At 52.8% G+C, this 16,146-nt stretch overlaps 1 protein-coding gene across 29 annotated transcripts in view; it reads right to left on the minus strand.

The window, feature by feature from the left end:
- Nucleotides 1–1,187: 1,187 nt before the first annotated feature.
- The window catches only part of PTK2 (protein tyrosine kinase 2), a 193,353-nt gene continuing 178,394 nt past the window's right edge, over nt 1,188–16,146 (minus strand). For 20 of the 29 annotated variants that reach the window (XM_044928887.2, XM_044928886.2, XM_044928883.2 and 17 more), the window contains 7 exons: nt 13,487–13,549; nt 10,888–10,927; nt 10,458–10,564; nt 7,600–7,608; nt 6,517–6,672; nt 5,126–5,206; nt 1,188–2,416 (listed from right to left, as the gene is read on the minus strand). In XM_044928887.2, the coding sequence (XP_044784822.2) occupies nt 2,204–2,416; nt 5,126–5,206; nt 6,517–6,672; nt 7,600–7,608; nt 10,458–10,564; nt 10,888–10,927; nt 13,487–13,549 (669 nt within the window). In that variant the 3' untranslated portion in view covers nt 1,188–2,203. Of the gene's footprint in view, nt 2,417–5,125; nt 5,207–6,516; nt 6,750–7,599; nt 7,609–10,457; nt 10,565–10,887; nt 10,928–13,486; nt 13,550–16,146 lie in introns of those variants that run through there. The other 9 variants (XM_044928888.2, XM_044928892.2, XM_025264807.3 and 6 more) reach the window with 2 other exon arrangements.

Raw genomic sequence — 16,146 nt, forward strand, 5'->3', positions numbered from 1 at the left:
CGGTTATGTCTCAGAAGAGTCGAGAAGGAAAACGGGGGGCTGTAACCGCTCTGTAGAGGCAGTGGCTGGGGGGGGCCCTGGGACTTCGGGGTGCTGTCCTGCCCCTGAGTCTCGGTGTCGGTGACACCAGCGTGCTCCTTTGTGAAGAATTCAATAACCTCAATGTATTTGTGCCCTTTTCTCCGTCTAAATTACTCTTTAATTAAAATAGCGTTAAAACACATGCATTTGGAGAAAGAGGTGAGGTTGTGAGCAGGCGCGTATTCACTTCCTTCACTGCTTCTCCTGCCCAGTGTGGACCAGCGTCAAACTGCCTGGTCAGGCAGCTGTTGCCTGCAGCACAGTGAGGCTGAGTCCCAGGACAGGCCTTCTGACCTCAGGGCCCTGAGCAGGCGCCCAACACATCCACTGTCTGTCTCCACCCACTCTCACAAACAAGATGGATCTCCTTCTGACCAACAGGACCTCTCCAGACTCACCTGCAGCTCGTGGTGCTGGAGGGATGAACAGTCAGGCCAGGAGGCGGAGGACAAGCGCTGCGGCCGGGCTCACAGCCCTGCGGCTGAACCCGAGATGCAGGCAGGACCACCCCGGTGTGTTGTATTCAACCTTACAATCACCAGCTTAAAGATGAGGACGTGGGGACTCAAGATCCCGAGAGACTCGGGCGGGCAACATCCCTGACCTTCTTCCAGGTGCGGAGGACGCCCTGCAGCCCAGAGGGAGGGGCCGCGCCCCGGGGACCTGCTGCACCCCAGGGACCTGCGTCCACCTGCTGGCCGGGCCCTCGGGTCCCTGCACTGGGCTCTGCCTTCTCCCCGGGGGTCCCCGGCACTACAAACCCCAGTCTGGCGGCCCAAAGGCTCCAGGAGATGAGGCTGGGCCTGGAGCCTCATGCTGACGGTCCCCTTGAGAGAGCGAGATTTCTGACAGTGCTAAACAGGTGGTAGGCACGGCAAGCCTGCAGAGCTTGATTTCCCGTTTCACCGTGAAGATGGAGGAAAAGCTTAACTTAGGCCGGGCCATTCTTTTGAGTAGTGTTTCTGACTTGTCAAGAGGACAGAGAGTAAAAGAAATGAATAATTTTTGGGAGCTTGCCTGTATATTACTTGATCTGACAAGTTATCTGAGAAATTTCAAATGATCTGAAGGAACAGAACCAAAAGAAAGGATATTACACCAAGAACTTTACTGGCAACACCTTTTTAATAGGTCAAAGTAACTGTACAGTTCATTATATTCTTCCTGAGAATAATTTATATCCCCCAACAAACTAAAGGGAGGGTGTATTTTTCAAAATTATTTAACAGAATGGATGGTAAAACTGGACATCAAAGGGAAACCAAATCTCTGTTTCACCCGATTCTCTCCTGGGCAGACAGACACGATGAAGGGTTAGTTAACTCCAGTGGCTGTAAAATAGTCAACATGGCTTTAATCTTTCTTTATAAATTATATAAAAATGGAAAACAGGGATGGTTCCAGAACTTCTTCTCAATGCAGTTTGGAGGTGCTCTGGTACAAAGCATTTCTGCTTCCGAGAGAAATAACATTGCTACAAAAAACTGGCACATTATTCTGGTGAAAAAAGACAAAAGTTTTTAGTGTGTTCTACAGCTAGTTTCCAACCAAATGTTTCACACACCCACATGAAAGTAAAAGGCAGGAAGGAGGAGAGGGTATTTTTTTTTTTTCTGAAATGACTCAAGTCTTCAAAATATAGCTTTTATATTCTTCCTCTGTAAAGTGGTATTAGCATATTGCAACTGAAGAGTGTTCTGACGACAAAAATTCCAGTCTGGATCGCAAGTCTGCGGTTGGCAAAGGGCTTCTCAGCCCCGTGGTTCCTGGAACCCTCCGCTTCCTCCTCTTCTTCCAAAGCGAGGTCTAGCCAGTTCAGGAATCAGCGCGTTGCCGCCTCGGCCATTTCCACGAAAGCGTATCCTGACACGAGCACAGCCTGTCCTTCATTGTTCTTTAAGAGCTTCTCACATACAACTTTTACTCTCAGAAAAATGCTGCACTGTGGATCCCAGACTTTTCTGAACACCATGATTAAAGAGTCGAAACAAAAACAACCCAAATCAAAACGCAGTTAAACTTATGTGAGATTTCCAAGCAGCCGTCAGTCAAAACGTTGGCGCTGGGCGTGCCTGCGCCGGCCAGGCGGCCTCGTGGCGGGTGGGGCGAGGGCGGGTCGTGCTCAGTGCGGCCTCGGCTGCCCCAGGGCCTTCAGTCTGGCCTGGTCGATGACGTCGAGCAGGTTCTTGGCGTCCACGGCCAGCGCGTGTGCGGCCGTCAGCATCTGCTTCTTGTACTCCTGCTGCAGGCTGGTCATGACGTACTGCTGGGCCAGTTTCATCTTGTTGATGAGCTCCCCCAGGTCGGAGTTCAGCAGCTTCTGGGCCATCTCGATCTGCAAGGACAAGAGGCTCAGGAGAGCTGCCTGTGGCCAGTGCTCAGGGGCCTCAGGAGCTCTTCTTAGGTGCCTCCTAAGAAAGAGACTCGTTCTTCCCTGGAAACGAGACAGAACCGGGTCTCCGCCTCCAGGCCTGCACACCTCTACTGCACCTGCTGTGGGACTTTCCTCTGCTACACGGGAGGTGGTTCAAGCATGTCAGGAGGCCCGCCCCACTTGGATGTCAACTCCAGACCCTTCCGAACAGATCAGAGGGCGAAGTGGGGGTTGCGGTGATCTATCCACCTGCTCTTTAAACAGTCAGCGAGCACTTCCTGTGTACAAGGCCCCCAGAGCTGTGGACACAGGGACGATGAGAGAAACCACCCCAGAGAAGAGCAGGTCCCAGCTCTGAGGAGCAACGGAGATGCCTTGGGGGGCGCGCCCCTCAGCTGGCCAGGACTGCACCCGCTCGCTGGCGTCCACGGTGAAGGGCCTCACGGCCCCCCACTCACTGTGCTCCTGCGCAACGCAGCAGGGGGAGGCTCAAGGGGTTTCAGGAAGGGGAATGCCGTAACCCAGAAGGGGTGCTGGTGTGTGAAGGGACTGAACCGAGGTGGGGAGAGCTCGGAGGCAGCATAAGCAGCTGAGAGAAGCTGTGGTTCCTCAGGGAAGAGGGGCGAGGCCATGAGGATGGAGAAGCAAGGCCTGACCTGAGACGTGACAGCAGGCTGTCTGTGCGCGTGTCGTGCGTGTGTGTGCACGTGCACGTGTGGTTCATGCTGGGCAGGGTGGTGGGAGCACACTGGTCCCACTGACGCCACAGGAGGAACGTGCGGTAGGGGCAGACTCCCGCAGAGAGCCGGTGCCCAGGGCTCGGGGGGCCCACTGACAGCAGAGGGGCGGCTCTGAAACATCGGGACCTGTAGGTGTCGGGAGAACTGCCGTGGAGAAAAGGTGTCTGTGAACACACACTGGGGGGCACCTTGGGGTGGTCACACTCAGGGCAGCAGAGAAGAGCTGTGGGGGTGGGGGGCAAGCAAGGTTGGAAGGAGGGAGGTTCTGAAATCCGGGGGTCTCACCGGGGAGTCAGGACTGGGGGCAGGGGACGGGGGGTGGCCTCCGGGATCCCTGGCAGGAGAAGTAGAGAAATGCTAACACTGGGTCCAGAGGGACCCGGCCAGGTAGACGGGTGGGAAGGCGGGAGAGGAAGCAGGAGAGCAGGAGGCAGGGAGCCGTGCACAGGAGAGCCAGCGACAGGGCGGGGCTGTGGCAGGCCTGGCAGCTACGGCTGCGGTCAGACCTGGTCATGTGCGGCCTCCCCGGGCGCTCAGGCAGTAAAGAATCTGCCTGCAATGCAGGAGACCCGGGTTCGATCCCTGGGTGGGGAAGATCCCTGGGAGAAGGGAATGGCCACCCAGTCCAATATCCTTGCCTAGAGAATCCCATGGACAGAGGAGCCTGGCAGGCTACTGTTTCCTCACTTCTGGTACCTGGAGTTTCCTCATTCTGGTGCAGAATTCTTGCTTACTGTAGAAAACCAATTAAAGTTCTAATAAAGCAGACAAAAGAGCTAATCTAATTGGAGAGAAACATAAAACTACACGGTGACAACCAGTCAGAACCATTTTCCAAAATGATGTTAAGTGGTGTTGTGCAGGGAAATCGATGTCACGTACAGAGGACGTGCCCAGCTGCCCCGTGCATCCCGACACCTGCCCGGGACATGGCCTCCTGAGGGGATGCAGCGGGGAGGGGGGACCCCGAGCCCTGAAGCCTGGTCCCGTCGCGGGGGACAGCAAGCGCCTGAGCAGCTGGCCCAGAAAAAGCACACAGACACGTTGGGGTCAAGGGCCCCGCGAGCCCCGGGCTGTCGCCCACCAGAGGGAGAAGCCGGATGGGGTCAGGGGCCCCGTGAGCCCCGGGCTGTTGCCCACCAGAGGGAGAAGCCGGAATGTGAGCCTGCCAGTAGGTGTTAAACCCCAGTCGTGGCGACCGTGCCGAGTAAGAGAACAGCCCCGCCATCAGGAAAGGCGAACGGAAACACCACAAGCAGGGGGGCGACAAGCACAGCCCCTCCCAAGGGGCCCCAGAGAGGCAGACGCCAGCGAGCAGACACACAGAGACTGCAAAGGTGGCCCAACAGGGAGACTGGGGCGGGGGGGAACTGCAAACTCCTGGTGCTGTTCTGGAAACTTTCTATAAGTCTGAAATCATTTCAAAATAAAAAGTAAAGAAAAAAACTAACAAAACAAAAACAAGGCCTGCTGGGCTGAAGGACAGACCATGGGCCCCCAGACAGAAAGCAGACAAGTGGACACAGGAGACGGGGCCGGCGAGGCGTGGGAAGTGAGCAGGGCCAGGTGCGGGCCCCAGACGCTACTTATTTACTGGTCACAGGTTTTTATATCGCGGCTTTCAGCGGGAATCCAGGATCGCTCACAGAGGAACTCGAGGAAATGGGCAGGAGGCCTCTCCCGCCCAGCCTGCTGCTCCGTCCGTGCTCCCGAGGACTCCACGGGGCCCGCAGTCCTGCACCCGTGCTCCCACCCGCCCTCAGGACGGCCCGTTCTTCAGGGCGCGGGCGCCAGTCACCCATCGCGGCCCCCGGGATGGACGGATGGTCCTCAGAGTCCCTGACTGGGGCGCTGGCCGGAAGGCCACGCCCTGCAGAGCAGTCAGCACAGCCCCCAGGGCCCACACGCTGCCCCCTGCACGAGGTCCTACCTCTCGGTGGGTGCTGGCGGGCAGGACAGGAATGGTCTCATCCACTGTGGCCAACAGCGTCCTCAGGGCCAGGCCGACTTCCTAACAGACAGGAGACCACACCAGCGTTAGGATGCACACCAGGCAGCTCCATGCCAGCCGTGACGGCGTCTCCATGCCAGCCGTGACGGCGTCTCCTTCCAGCGACAGGACTTTCATTTCCTTTTCACTACTTTGGGGGAAATTTCTGTATTTCTTTTCCACAGTCCTGAGCCTGATCTCGTTATGAGGCAGATTCAGATCTCTGGACACCCACTGCTGTCCTGTCCGGGGAACAGGGGCTCAGGCAGGGAAAGCGGGCTGCGTGTGCAGAGAGACTCTCTTCCCTCCCCGGTGCTTTCCGCAGCCTCAGGGGGCAGCCGGGAACGCTGTGGCTGCTGCTACACGTGGGAGCAAATGCCAGGTGGCGCCAGCTGTGGGGGCCACGCTGACCCTGGGGCTTTGTCCGCTGTGCACACGGGGAGGCCACTCAGGGTTTAAAGGGACCAAGTGCAATTAAAAATGGTGTGACGCCAAGGGGGTCAACTATGTAAGGACTCAGGTGCTGAGTTACGCCCGTAGCATGATGAGACCAGTGAGGACAGGCCGCTTATCACCACTTGATCAACTGACAAGAAGTATCATACAGTTTAAAATGCAGCTTCTATAAAATCACCCTAAAAAGTTTTATTATGTACAAAATCCTGACTGCTTTTGTATACAGTTGAGTTTATTAGTATTTAGAAAAAAAAAATGCCTGTGGCTCCTGCAAGTTGACCCTTAAGAACGCTGGCTACAGTTGCTAAGGGAGTAGGCCACAAACTCAGCCAGAATGGATTAACTGGGCTGCCCACAAAACAGCACGACTTCCGAGCAGCTATTCCACACTGGGGTTTAAAAACAGCTGTTCCAGAGATGGCTCACTGGTACACTAAAAAGGTTGTTCAATCCTGGAACTCTACAGAAAAAGGAATAATCCTGTTAAAAAATGAGCAAAGGACTTGAACAGACATTTCTCCAAAAAAGATAAATCGGGAACAGAATGACCACACAATCCAGCATTTCCACTTCTGGGTGAACGCCCTACAGAGCTGAAAGCAGGGTCTCCCCGGGTTACCTGTCTGGCCCTTTAAAACGTAACCGCCTGCCCTGCCACTGCGGCACCAGACTGTCGGCGTTCTCCTGCCGCTGTTCTCACCCAAGACCACCTGAACCAGCAGCCGCTGTTGATGACTCCTCTGCACAGGACGCTCCGGGACTGAGGTCGGGAACGGCAGTGGTTACCGCGCGGCGTGGGCCTTCTGAAGCGGCGGGATGGATGGGCCTGAGGGGCGCAGGGACTGCAGCCGTGCGCGTGACGGGGCTCAGCTCACCTTCACCATGGGGACGTACTCCTCCGGCGGGGCAGGCTGGATCTTGCTGGACATCTCGATGACCGCTCTCACCAGGCCCGTCACGTTCTCATACACCCTGTCGTTGGACCGGTCCAGGTTGGCCGTGGGAGGGGGGCTGATCTCCTGGGGCTGAAGCTGCCAATACAGAAGCCGGTTATCCTTCCCTCGTCCAGCAGATGGCAACATATCACCGCAACGCGGCTAGGAAGGGTCTTTAAGAGAGATCAGAGCGGATCACTTAAGGGGTCTTGTCTTAGGGGACACACTTCAGTCTGAGGATCATGAAAAGCAGTTCATCCAAGTGACAAATGACTAAGGCACAACTTTTTCTAACTTTGAGCTCAGTTAAAGGAAATGAGAGGGAATCGCACGCATTGCACTCAAAGCCCCAGTTCATTCAGAGAGGTGATTCACTACCCTAAACCCCCAAAATCATTCACCAGAAGAGGAAGAACCCGGGAACCCCACACCTCTCTGAGGACTTATGGTTATAACAAGTGGACAAGTGCAAGTCTCCTTTAAACGGACACGCTCTGTGTGCTGAGCGCTGCTGCAGCGGGAGCCGTGCGGGTGTTGCTCTGTGGGGGCCCCTGTTCCCTCACCCACAGTCGAGATGGGGGTGAAACGAAGGAGCACGTGTGAAGGTGCCCACCGCAGGGCATGGGCACACAGGCTTCAGCAAGTGCTACCCAAGACAACCCAAGCCCTGAAGGCTGCGCTGAGGCCCCGGAGGAACTGCCAGTGCGTTAAAAAGTCAAACTGGCCGCCCAGGCACGAAAGGACAGCACGCGTCTATCCTGACGAGACCGAGGGACAGCAGCAGCACTTGCCCTTGTGGACCTGCTGCCAGTGCTCAGCCACCTCTGAGCCCCGGGACAGAAAGCGAAGGAGTGCTCCACCACTGCAGACGCTCGTGGTCACTCTGCGGCAAACACACGTGCTGCCTTGGGGGCAAACCAAGCGAATGCGTCCTCCCCGGGCTTCCCGCCTCCTGGTCCAGATGAGCATGCAGAGCAGGGTGTGATGGAGAGCTGGACAGACACACAGACACCATGTGCTTACCCTCCATGGCTATTGTCGAACGGAAGGTGAGGACAAGTTAAAGGAATTTGTCAGAGAAAGGGAAAAAAGAAAAACAGTATTAATAAAGGCAGCAGACAAAACCCCCGTAAAAACACACGAGCAGAACAAGAGGAGCAGGTTTCCGCCTGTCGCTTGGCTCGCAGGCCAGCCAAGCGCAGCCGCCGGGCGGTCTGTTCAGGGCACCTGCGTACTCAGTAGGGGCCTGCCATGCACCATGCTTGCTTTCATGAATAAATGAGGAAAACGACATGCAAAGCCCGAGCGTGACAATCCGGCAGCCGTGCAAGGATCCACAGAATCGGGGGTCTTCTATAAAGAAAGAGGCGTATCTATGCTGTGTTCACACAACACTGCCCGCTGGACTCCTGAGGTTCAGGAGGAACGACACACCCTCAGTCCCTGAGCACCCCCAACACCCGACATCCTCGGAAACGGGCTTCGACCCAGCCGTCCCGCTGTGACAGAGATGCCCGACTGGGGGCTGTATTTAAAGATACCAGGAGCTTCATTTAAAAACAAACGAACAAAAAATACCCGTCATTTGAACCAGTTCTTATGGCTGGGTTCTTCCTTTATTTTAAGCCTAGAAATTTTATTTAATGTTTTCTCTATAGCTTTAGAGCTATTCTACTGTAATACGACCAACAAAGTTAACTGAGAGAAATATGGATTTCTTGACTTTTCTTTAGAATTGTCTGAATTCTATACCCTTTGGTATAGAAATTTAGCAGAATCCTAAATTCTGAGGTCCAATCCTCCAGGCTGTGTGCGCGGGAAAGGGGGAAGTTGTTAGTAACAGCATCACTTCCGAGAGCAGAAGCGTTGGCACTGAGATGCTGAATGTGGCGGGAGAGCTGGCTCAAAGGGCATCAATCAGTATGGAGAGGGGGGCTTCCTCAGGTGTGGCAGCTGGGGCTCCGACGGGGAACCACGGCTGGAGCCCTGGAGGAGGGCGGTGTGCCCACCCTGCTCAGAGCTCGCTCTCTGTGCTCATCCTTCGCTCTTGTGCGGGCAGCGCTGCCATCACACCGCCAGGGCCACTCCCGGGGGCCCTCCCGCAGCACCAGCTTGCTTTGCAGACAGCTGACACTGGCTGCCTATTTTCTTGAGCTTGACCACTTGGAGGCCCCTGGAAGAAGGTTAGGACACACCACCAACCCACAGAGACACAGGTAATCCAACCACTCGCGGTGGGAGGGGTCGTCCTGGAAGACTTTGGTGATTCAGAGCCGAAATGTAAAGCCACCAAGCAGAAACTGAGACTGGTTTCTGGCTATTATTTGGATGAATACCAGTTATACCAGGTAAAGGTAAGCGTTTCTGTATTAGAGAGAGAGCTTCTTTCAGACTGGATTTGATAATAGAGATAAATACTTCACACTTATCAATCAGAGTGTATTTTAAATAAGCGCACTCTTTCCACAAAGACTTCTACTTGTTCAATATCCTATATATACCCTGTAACAAGGGTGTTTCCCCATTATATTTATTCATATGTTAGTCCACATGTTAAAAATGAACACAGGTCAGAGGTCTAAGCCGGTGTCTGATCTACTTTTAAAGTTGATTTTTCACTGCAATACAGGCCATTTTGAAATTTTCTTCTTTTGCTTATGAGAATGAAAAAATTTCCCTAACCCAATTTCTCTCTTCATTTTTAAAATCTATGTAAATAAACCACATCAGGAAAGGGTTTGTCCTTTTCTGCTCCTCTGTGCTGCTAGTGGAGCTATGGGCCCGGAGGCCTGGCAGCTGGGGAAGCCAAGCCCCGGGATGTCCCCAGGACCAGCACTCTGGTTTCTGGGAGCTGGTGACCTGTCCTTGGACAGGGGTGCCTCTGGGCCCATGCTAACCTCCACGCTGCCCCTGCAGGGGCCAGGGTGGTCCCAGAGAGCGGCCTCTAGGCTGCAGGCAGACGTGCACCTGGACATGACGTTTTCTCTGCCTGGACAACCTCTCTGACTCTCCTGCCTCTATGAGGAAATCAGCCCCTTGGCTTCTGGTGTGAACCTGGAGAGGCAGCACACAGCATGTGGATGGAAACTCAGGTCTGCGGCTAAATGCTGGGTCAGCTATAGGGAGGCTGTACCTTTGAAATGCCCGTTAACCTCTGGGAACCGGGGTGTCACACGTGAAAGCTGAGAAAAACGGTAAGACCACCGATCCCGTGAGGCTGATGTGAGCTTTAAACTACACGGGACAGGCTCTGCCACAGCAGCTAGCACTCAATAAATGGTGGCTGTCAATGAAACACAGCTCATCAGGACTGATCACAGCTACTGCGTTCTAACATGTACCTTTTTCTGGGCACCATGAAGAAGGAAAAAATACCAGTCAACACACCATCTTGATTTTAGAGATACATTCTGAGAGATAACTGACCTAACGGGGAGTGGAAGTGCCCCCCCGCTTGAGTGGGCACACAGCAGGCAGCTGCAGCCCCAGCACACGCTGCTGGACATACACAGTTGCGGTCCCGGTCGGGGAAGGATCGAAACCCACACCCCACCCCACCCCCGCCCCAAGCCATGTGGACGGACTTGGAGACACTGTGCCTGCTCAAGGTCTCGCGTCCCCCAAGTGTCTGGCTCAACTCATCTGTACCATCAGAAGGTATCCTACCTAGCACTTTACCTCAAAGAAACATCCTGTCTGATAAGAAAACACTCTTGAGATAGGATCTGACTGAGGCCCTGGACTATCACGTGAGAGAACACAGGAAAAGAGTTCCCAGTAAGGCTGGTCCTGACTCCGAGCGGGGTCTGAGCTGATGGAGGAGCCCGCCCACCCCACCGCACATCACTGCAGGGTCGTCACCTGGGATGAAAGGTGCTCACCTTGACGCCCTCGTTGTAACTGTCCCCGGGGCTGCCGAGGCTGGCCAGGCTGCCCAGGTGCCCGGGGGCTCCGGGACGCGGCGGCTTCTTTGGTGGTGCTGCAGGATCTGGTAAAGGAATGAGCCCCATTGAGTAACGTCCGTTAATGGAAAGGATGGAAACGACTCCCAAATAAACGGAGTTATGACAACAGGCACTAGTTCTCAGAGAGGGCACCCTGCAGGGGTGGGGGTGGGGCGTTTCTGGCGCGTTAGAGCCGTAACTCCTGTTTTCCAGTACTTCAGGCGTGGGCTGAATTTGGTAAACATCACACATGCTGTGGTCTGCAGCGGGAGAAGCGTGAGACATCACGAGGCATTCCAAAGCTAAGAAACTACACTCCCTCCAAATTACACAAACTGTGTGATGCGCAATCCATTTCTTAACTTACCTGGTTTGCCCACAGGCTGATATATGTGCTGGTTTCCAGTCTGTGGGAAAAAGACAGGGGGTCAGTGCAGTAGGCTGCGCCACAAGGCAACAGCCGCCCCGCCCAGGACGCCTGAGCTAAACACTGCGTTCAAAGGCCAACGAGACGGGGAGGGGCCTGCCTGCACCGCCTCGGGCGGTTAGGCTAATGAGCACCTAACATCCAGGGGGTGTGGGGTCAGGGTGGTCACAATTTCAGAATTTCTTTAAAGAAATTATGTCCACAGACGTCTCCAGTTGGCCTACAGGAGTGTGAAATCTGTGTCTGCGTCTGGACGCACCGCCCCCCACCCCCCATCACAAAAAGGGGAGCCATTGGGGACAGCAACAAGAAGAGGTTTCACAGCACTGGGACATCTATGTTGTCACTATCGCCTGAAGGAATTGGGGTGACACGCCCTCTGTTCTGCACTAGCCAGAGGCCAAGCCAGGAAGCCAGATCACCCCAGGCAGGCACACAGACAACCAGCCCTCGTCTAGGCTGTCGTGCCTACAGCTGCGATCAGAGCCCCCTATCCTAGGCTGACTGAATGAAAAGAAGTATGTTCAGAACCCTACCCTACTTTTGAAGAGAGACTTGCCTTGGTTGCTCTAAAACAATAAACTGGCTACAATACAAGTATTTTAAGGTGCTTTCCTTTTTACTGAGCAGAGACCCACTTCTTTAAAACACAAGGACCAGGAGACAGCACACAGAGCCACATCTGCCCCCCACCCAGGACTGCAGCGGCTCCCGCCAGGTCCCTCGACACTCCCCGTTCTGAAGACGGCCTGATCGGTGTGGGGCTTTATTTCAGGGTACTCTGTTCTGTTCCACTGACCTACGTGTCTGCCTTTGTGCCAAGGACCTTACTGTTTTGATTACTGCAGCTTTGCAGTATAGTCTGAAGCCAAGAAGGGTGCTTCCTTCAGCTCTGTTCTTCCCCAAGGCTGTTTTGGCTACTCAGGGTCATTTGTGTTTCCATACATGTTTTAAATGTATCTGTCCTGGGTCTGCTAACAACGCCATTAGTGTCTTGACAGGGGCTGCACTGGTCGTTTTAGCAGCATCACTTCTTCCAGTCCAAACCCACAGCGGGTCTTTTCAGCCATTTGTACTGTCTTCAGTTTCTTCCATCAGCATCCTACAGTGTTCAAAGTACACGTCTTTTGTCTCCTTACGTTAAGTTTATCCCTAGGTATCTTATTCTTTTTGATGTGGTGGTAAATGGGATTATTTCCCTAATTTCTCTTTCAGATAGTTCATTCTTAGTGTATAGAAATGCAACAGATTTCTGTGTGTTAATTTTGTATCCTGTAACTCTACTGAATTCACTGATGAGTTCTAATAGCTTTCTGGTGGCATTTTTAGGATTTTCTGTGTATAGTATCATGTCATCTTCAAACAGTGACAGTTTTACTGACCTGAATTCCTTTTATTTCTTTTTCCTGTCTGGTTGCTGTGGCTAGGACTTCCAATACTATGTTGAATAAGTGTGAGGAAAGCAAGCATCCTCGTCGTGTTCCTGATCTTAGAGGAAAATGCTTTCAGGTGTGTGTCATCTTTTCAACATAAGGAAGGAGCACCGTGTGTGGAGATGTTAAATGGGGGACCGTGTGATTTTGCACATGTGGACTAAAGAACCCCAACATTCTGTCCGTAGAGCCCACCGTGTGTGTGTGTGTGTGTGTGTTTGAACGCCAAACACTTTGTAGAGCCCAGCGTGTGTGTGTGCATGTGCACACGTGTGTGTGATGGGAAAGGCCAAACCCTCACATGCTGGTGACCGGCCACATCTTCCAGGGGCCAGGTCTTAGGGGATCTGGATTTTATAGCACAGACTAGGGAAAACTATGCTTTCTCCAGCTGGTTGACAACCTGGTCTCATGTATGTATGTTTTTACGTATGTATGCACATATGTGTGTATGTATGTAGGCAGGCATGTGTCTAGAAATGAAGTGGTTTATATATACCCAGAAGCCTTATTAGGGTGGAAATTTATCTCCTTAATTCCATTACCCAGCAAGTGGCAGTTTCCCTTTTTTACTGGGAATTTAAGTTTTTTCTTTTTTTATTATTTTTCTCTTAATTTATTTTAACCAGATATCCATTGATGGAAATCCTAATAAAATAATTTTAACTACTCTCCCCTAAAGAACAGGGAATATTTCTAGCAGGCTTTAAATGTATTTAGAATAATAAGAAAGTAGGTCTTCAAAGAGAATTTCAGGCATTTTCTCCTACAACATCCAGGAGAAAAATTTCCTGCTTGAACAAATTTTCTGTGACTGTGGAAACTTTTATAAAACATGAAACAAGAGTATACACATTTGGCCAGAGGATAACTTGTAGTAACAGTTAACGTGCGTACATATGTCAGTATTTCAGCTTACTACTGAAAGACTGTGTTAGTGATGGGGGAGAAATTCTGTGTACTGTATGTTTTAATAACCTTGGCTGGAATGCCGGTTTCAGTTATGGAACGAGTCACTGTGTTCCGTACAACAAATACTAAAAAGCGTGGACACCCCATGACACAAAGAGGTCCTGGTCCTGACAAGGATGCGGGCAGCTGCTTACCAGGCCCTGAGGACCTCCGTCCTCCCTGTCGATGCTGCCTCGAGAGAGCCGCACATCAGGTTTCTGGAGAAACAAAAGCAAACCACAGTTTCATTCTCGGCTTGAAAACCACTGATGTACTTCTGTACTAAGCGTCTTGAAGAGTTGAAAGTTACAGAGTTTCAGAAAGACTCTCAAAGCCCAGGGGTGACAAGTGCAAGTCAGCGGGCCCAGCAGAGCCCCCTTCTCCGCACGCGCGCACAGCTAACAGAACCGGCCTGCGCCCCGCCCCACGTGGCACAAGAAGATGTAGGCCTCACCTCTCTTCCTAGCAGCGCACTTTCTTTCCCAAGAAACCCTTGCCCCGGGAGTAGGCACCGATGACGCCCTGGGAGTAGGCACTGATGACGTCTTCCCGGCAGGTGGAGGCTTATTCCTACTTGGCTGTCTTGCCAAACCAGCAAATGGTCCGGTGACAGGTACCCCCCACCCCATGGTGCACCCAGAATTCGAAACCAGACAGAGGAATCTCGACTTAATAAGAGTGGGCAAATGTCACTAACAGAAGACTAAACACAGTAGGCCACATGCTGTGAGGGTGTGGAGCCTGGTGGGCTTCCTCCTCACGGAAACAACGCCGCACAGTGGCCCCAGCCTGCCACCACGGTGTGGGTTTCACGCAGCCCACAGATGGCCACACCGACACCTGCCCCTCTGTGCCAGACACATTGGCCGAAGCCCATCTCAAGGTACGTTCCCCTTGCCCTCTCCAGGCTGACCACTCATTTCTTGGTCTCCGCCAGTGCACCGTCTCCTTCAGAAACCCTGTATTTGGCAGAGACGACACAGGAAAAACGACTCTTGTAAGGGAAAGAACGTCCTGATGAGGGCTGGGTGCTGAGGACACTAGCCACAGGCGCCTGTTAGAGGTGGTGACGGAGAGATGAGCTTGGTCTCTCGCTTTACTTAAATGTGTTTTCAAAAGTGAAACCATGTCATATAATTCCGTAGCCTTCATATGACATCACACAGCGGAAACTGGCAAACATAGGAAATGTTGCATAGTATTCCAGAGTGTGAATGTTGTCACACGCAGAACAAGGTGGAAGCAGCCTGGGTGCTGGCAGGAGCCATCTGATGCACGAATTCACTCTCAAAGGAAAAAAAGTACTCAACCTCCATTGTCCTCAGAGTAGAAAATGCCACCAAAGCAGAGCAATGTATGTACGTAGGGTGTGGGACTCGGGTCAGGCCCCTGGCTCTGGAGCTGTGAGAACTGGGCCTCAAGCTCTTCATCTGTAACACGGGTGGCAGGTGACACCACTCGCTGCACACCGCCCCAGTCCTCGTCAAGATTAAGCGCGGCGGTGCTGGCAAAGCACGGAGACCGCCACGCACGTGTGAAGCACAATAAAACGGCTCCCCTGCTGTTTGCTGAACATTTGCGCCGTTTTCAAAATTTCACCTGCGTGAACAGGCTCTGGGTGAACAGCTCTGTGTACAAACCTTTGACTAAATTCCTGAGCAGTTCCTGGGCACATGTTTCTGACAGCTGAGTTACTGAGCCACAGGGTTTGAACTTGCGAAAAGCAGAATGTGTCAGCCACCAGGCTGCATCTCTGTCCCGCACCTGCCTCTGTCCATGAGGCCCTGTGCCCCAGCACCGCTGGACTTCACTGAAAACCCGCAGCCAGTCAACAAGCGAAGTGCCACCTGTTGGGACTCCCCCACCTCTTCCCTACGTGGCACAACGCCTGCTTCTTCTTGCCACACAGGTGCTAAGCTGCCATGGACAAGGGGCTTCACCTCTCCTGATCCAGTTCACCTGTATGATTATTACAAGGATTAAGTAAGTGCTGGCACAGAAATGGTTTTTCCAGTAGTCATGTATGGATGTGAGAGTTGAACTACAATGAAACCTGAGCACTGACGAATTGATGCTTTTGAGAGTCCCTTGGACTGCAAAGAGATTCAACCAGTCAATCTTAAAGGAAATCAGTCCTGAATATTCATTGGAAGGACTGATGTTGAAGCTGAAACTCCAATACTTTAGCCACCTGATGTGAAGAAGTAACTCCTTGGAAAAGACCCTGATGCTGGGAAGATTGAGGGCAGGAGGAGAAGGGGACGACAGAGGATGAGATGGTTGGATGGCATCACCGACTTGATGGACATCAGTCTGAGCAAGCTCTGGGAGTTGGTGATGGACAGGGAAGCCTGGGGTGCTGCAGTCCATGGGGATGCAAAGAGTTGGACACAACTGAACTGGCACAGATATGGGCACATATGAGATGTTTAGCAAATATGTGCTGAAGGAAGGCTTCCAACTTGAAGTCCTCTCCCCGTGCACCACCCTGTCTTCAGACCTGGACCATGGAGGAAACACGGAGGGCTGTGTCCTGGGTGGGAGCAGAGTCCTGTCTGGGACCCTGTGACCCCGTCCTGACGCTTATCTTTCACTCCCGCTAGCTGACTCTGCCACGAGGGGGAAAACAGCTCCAACATTCATTTCCTTTCTCAGAACACAAAGCGGCTTTTATATACTCAAAACGTTCTCATTTTAAAGTTAAAACCCTGCCTTCAGCACAGCCCTGCATTAGAGAATGACTGTGCGCACAGCAAGCAAAATAAACAGGGAGCAAAGTGTCTCTCTTTGAAAGCAGCACCCAAGAGGAAAGCAG

This window comes from Bubalus bubalis, chromosome 15, assembly GCF_019923935.1.
Source record: "Bubalus bubalis isolate 160015118507 breed Murrah chromosome 15, NDDB_SH_1, whole genome shotgun sequence".
Classification (NCBI taxonomy): Eukaryota; Metazoa; Chordata; class Mammalia; order Artiodactyla; family Bovidae; genus Bubalus; species Bubalus bubalis.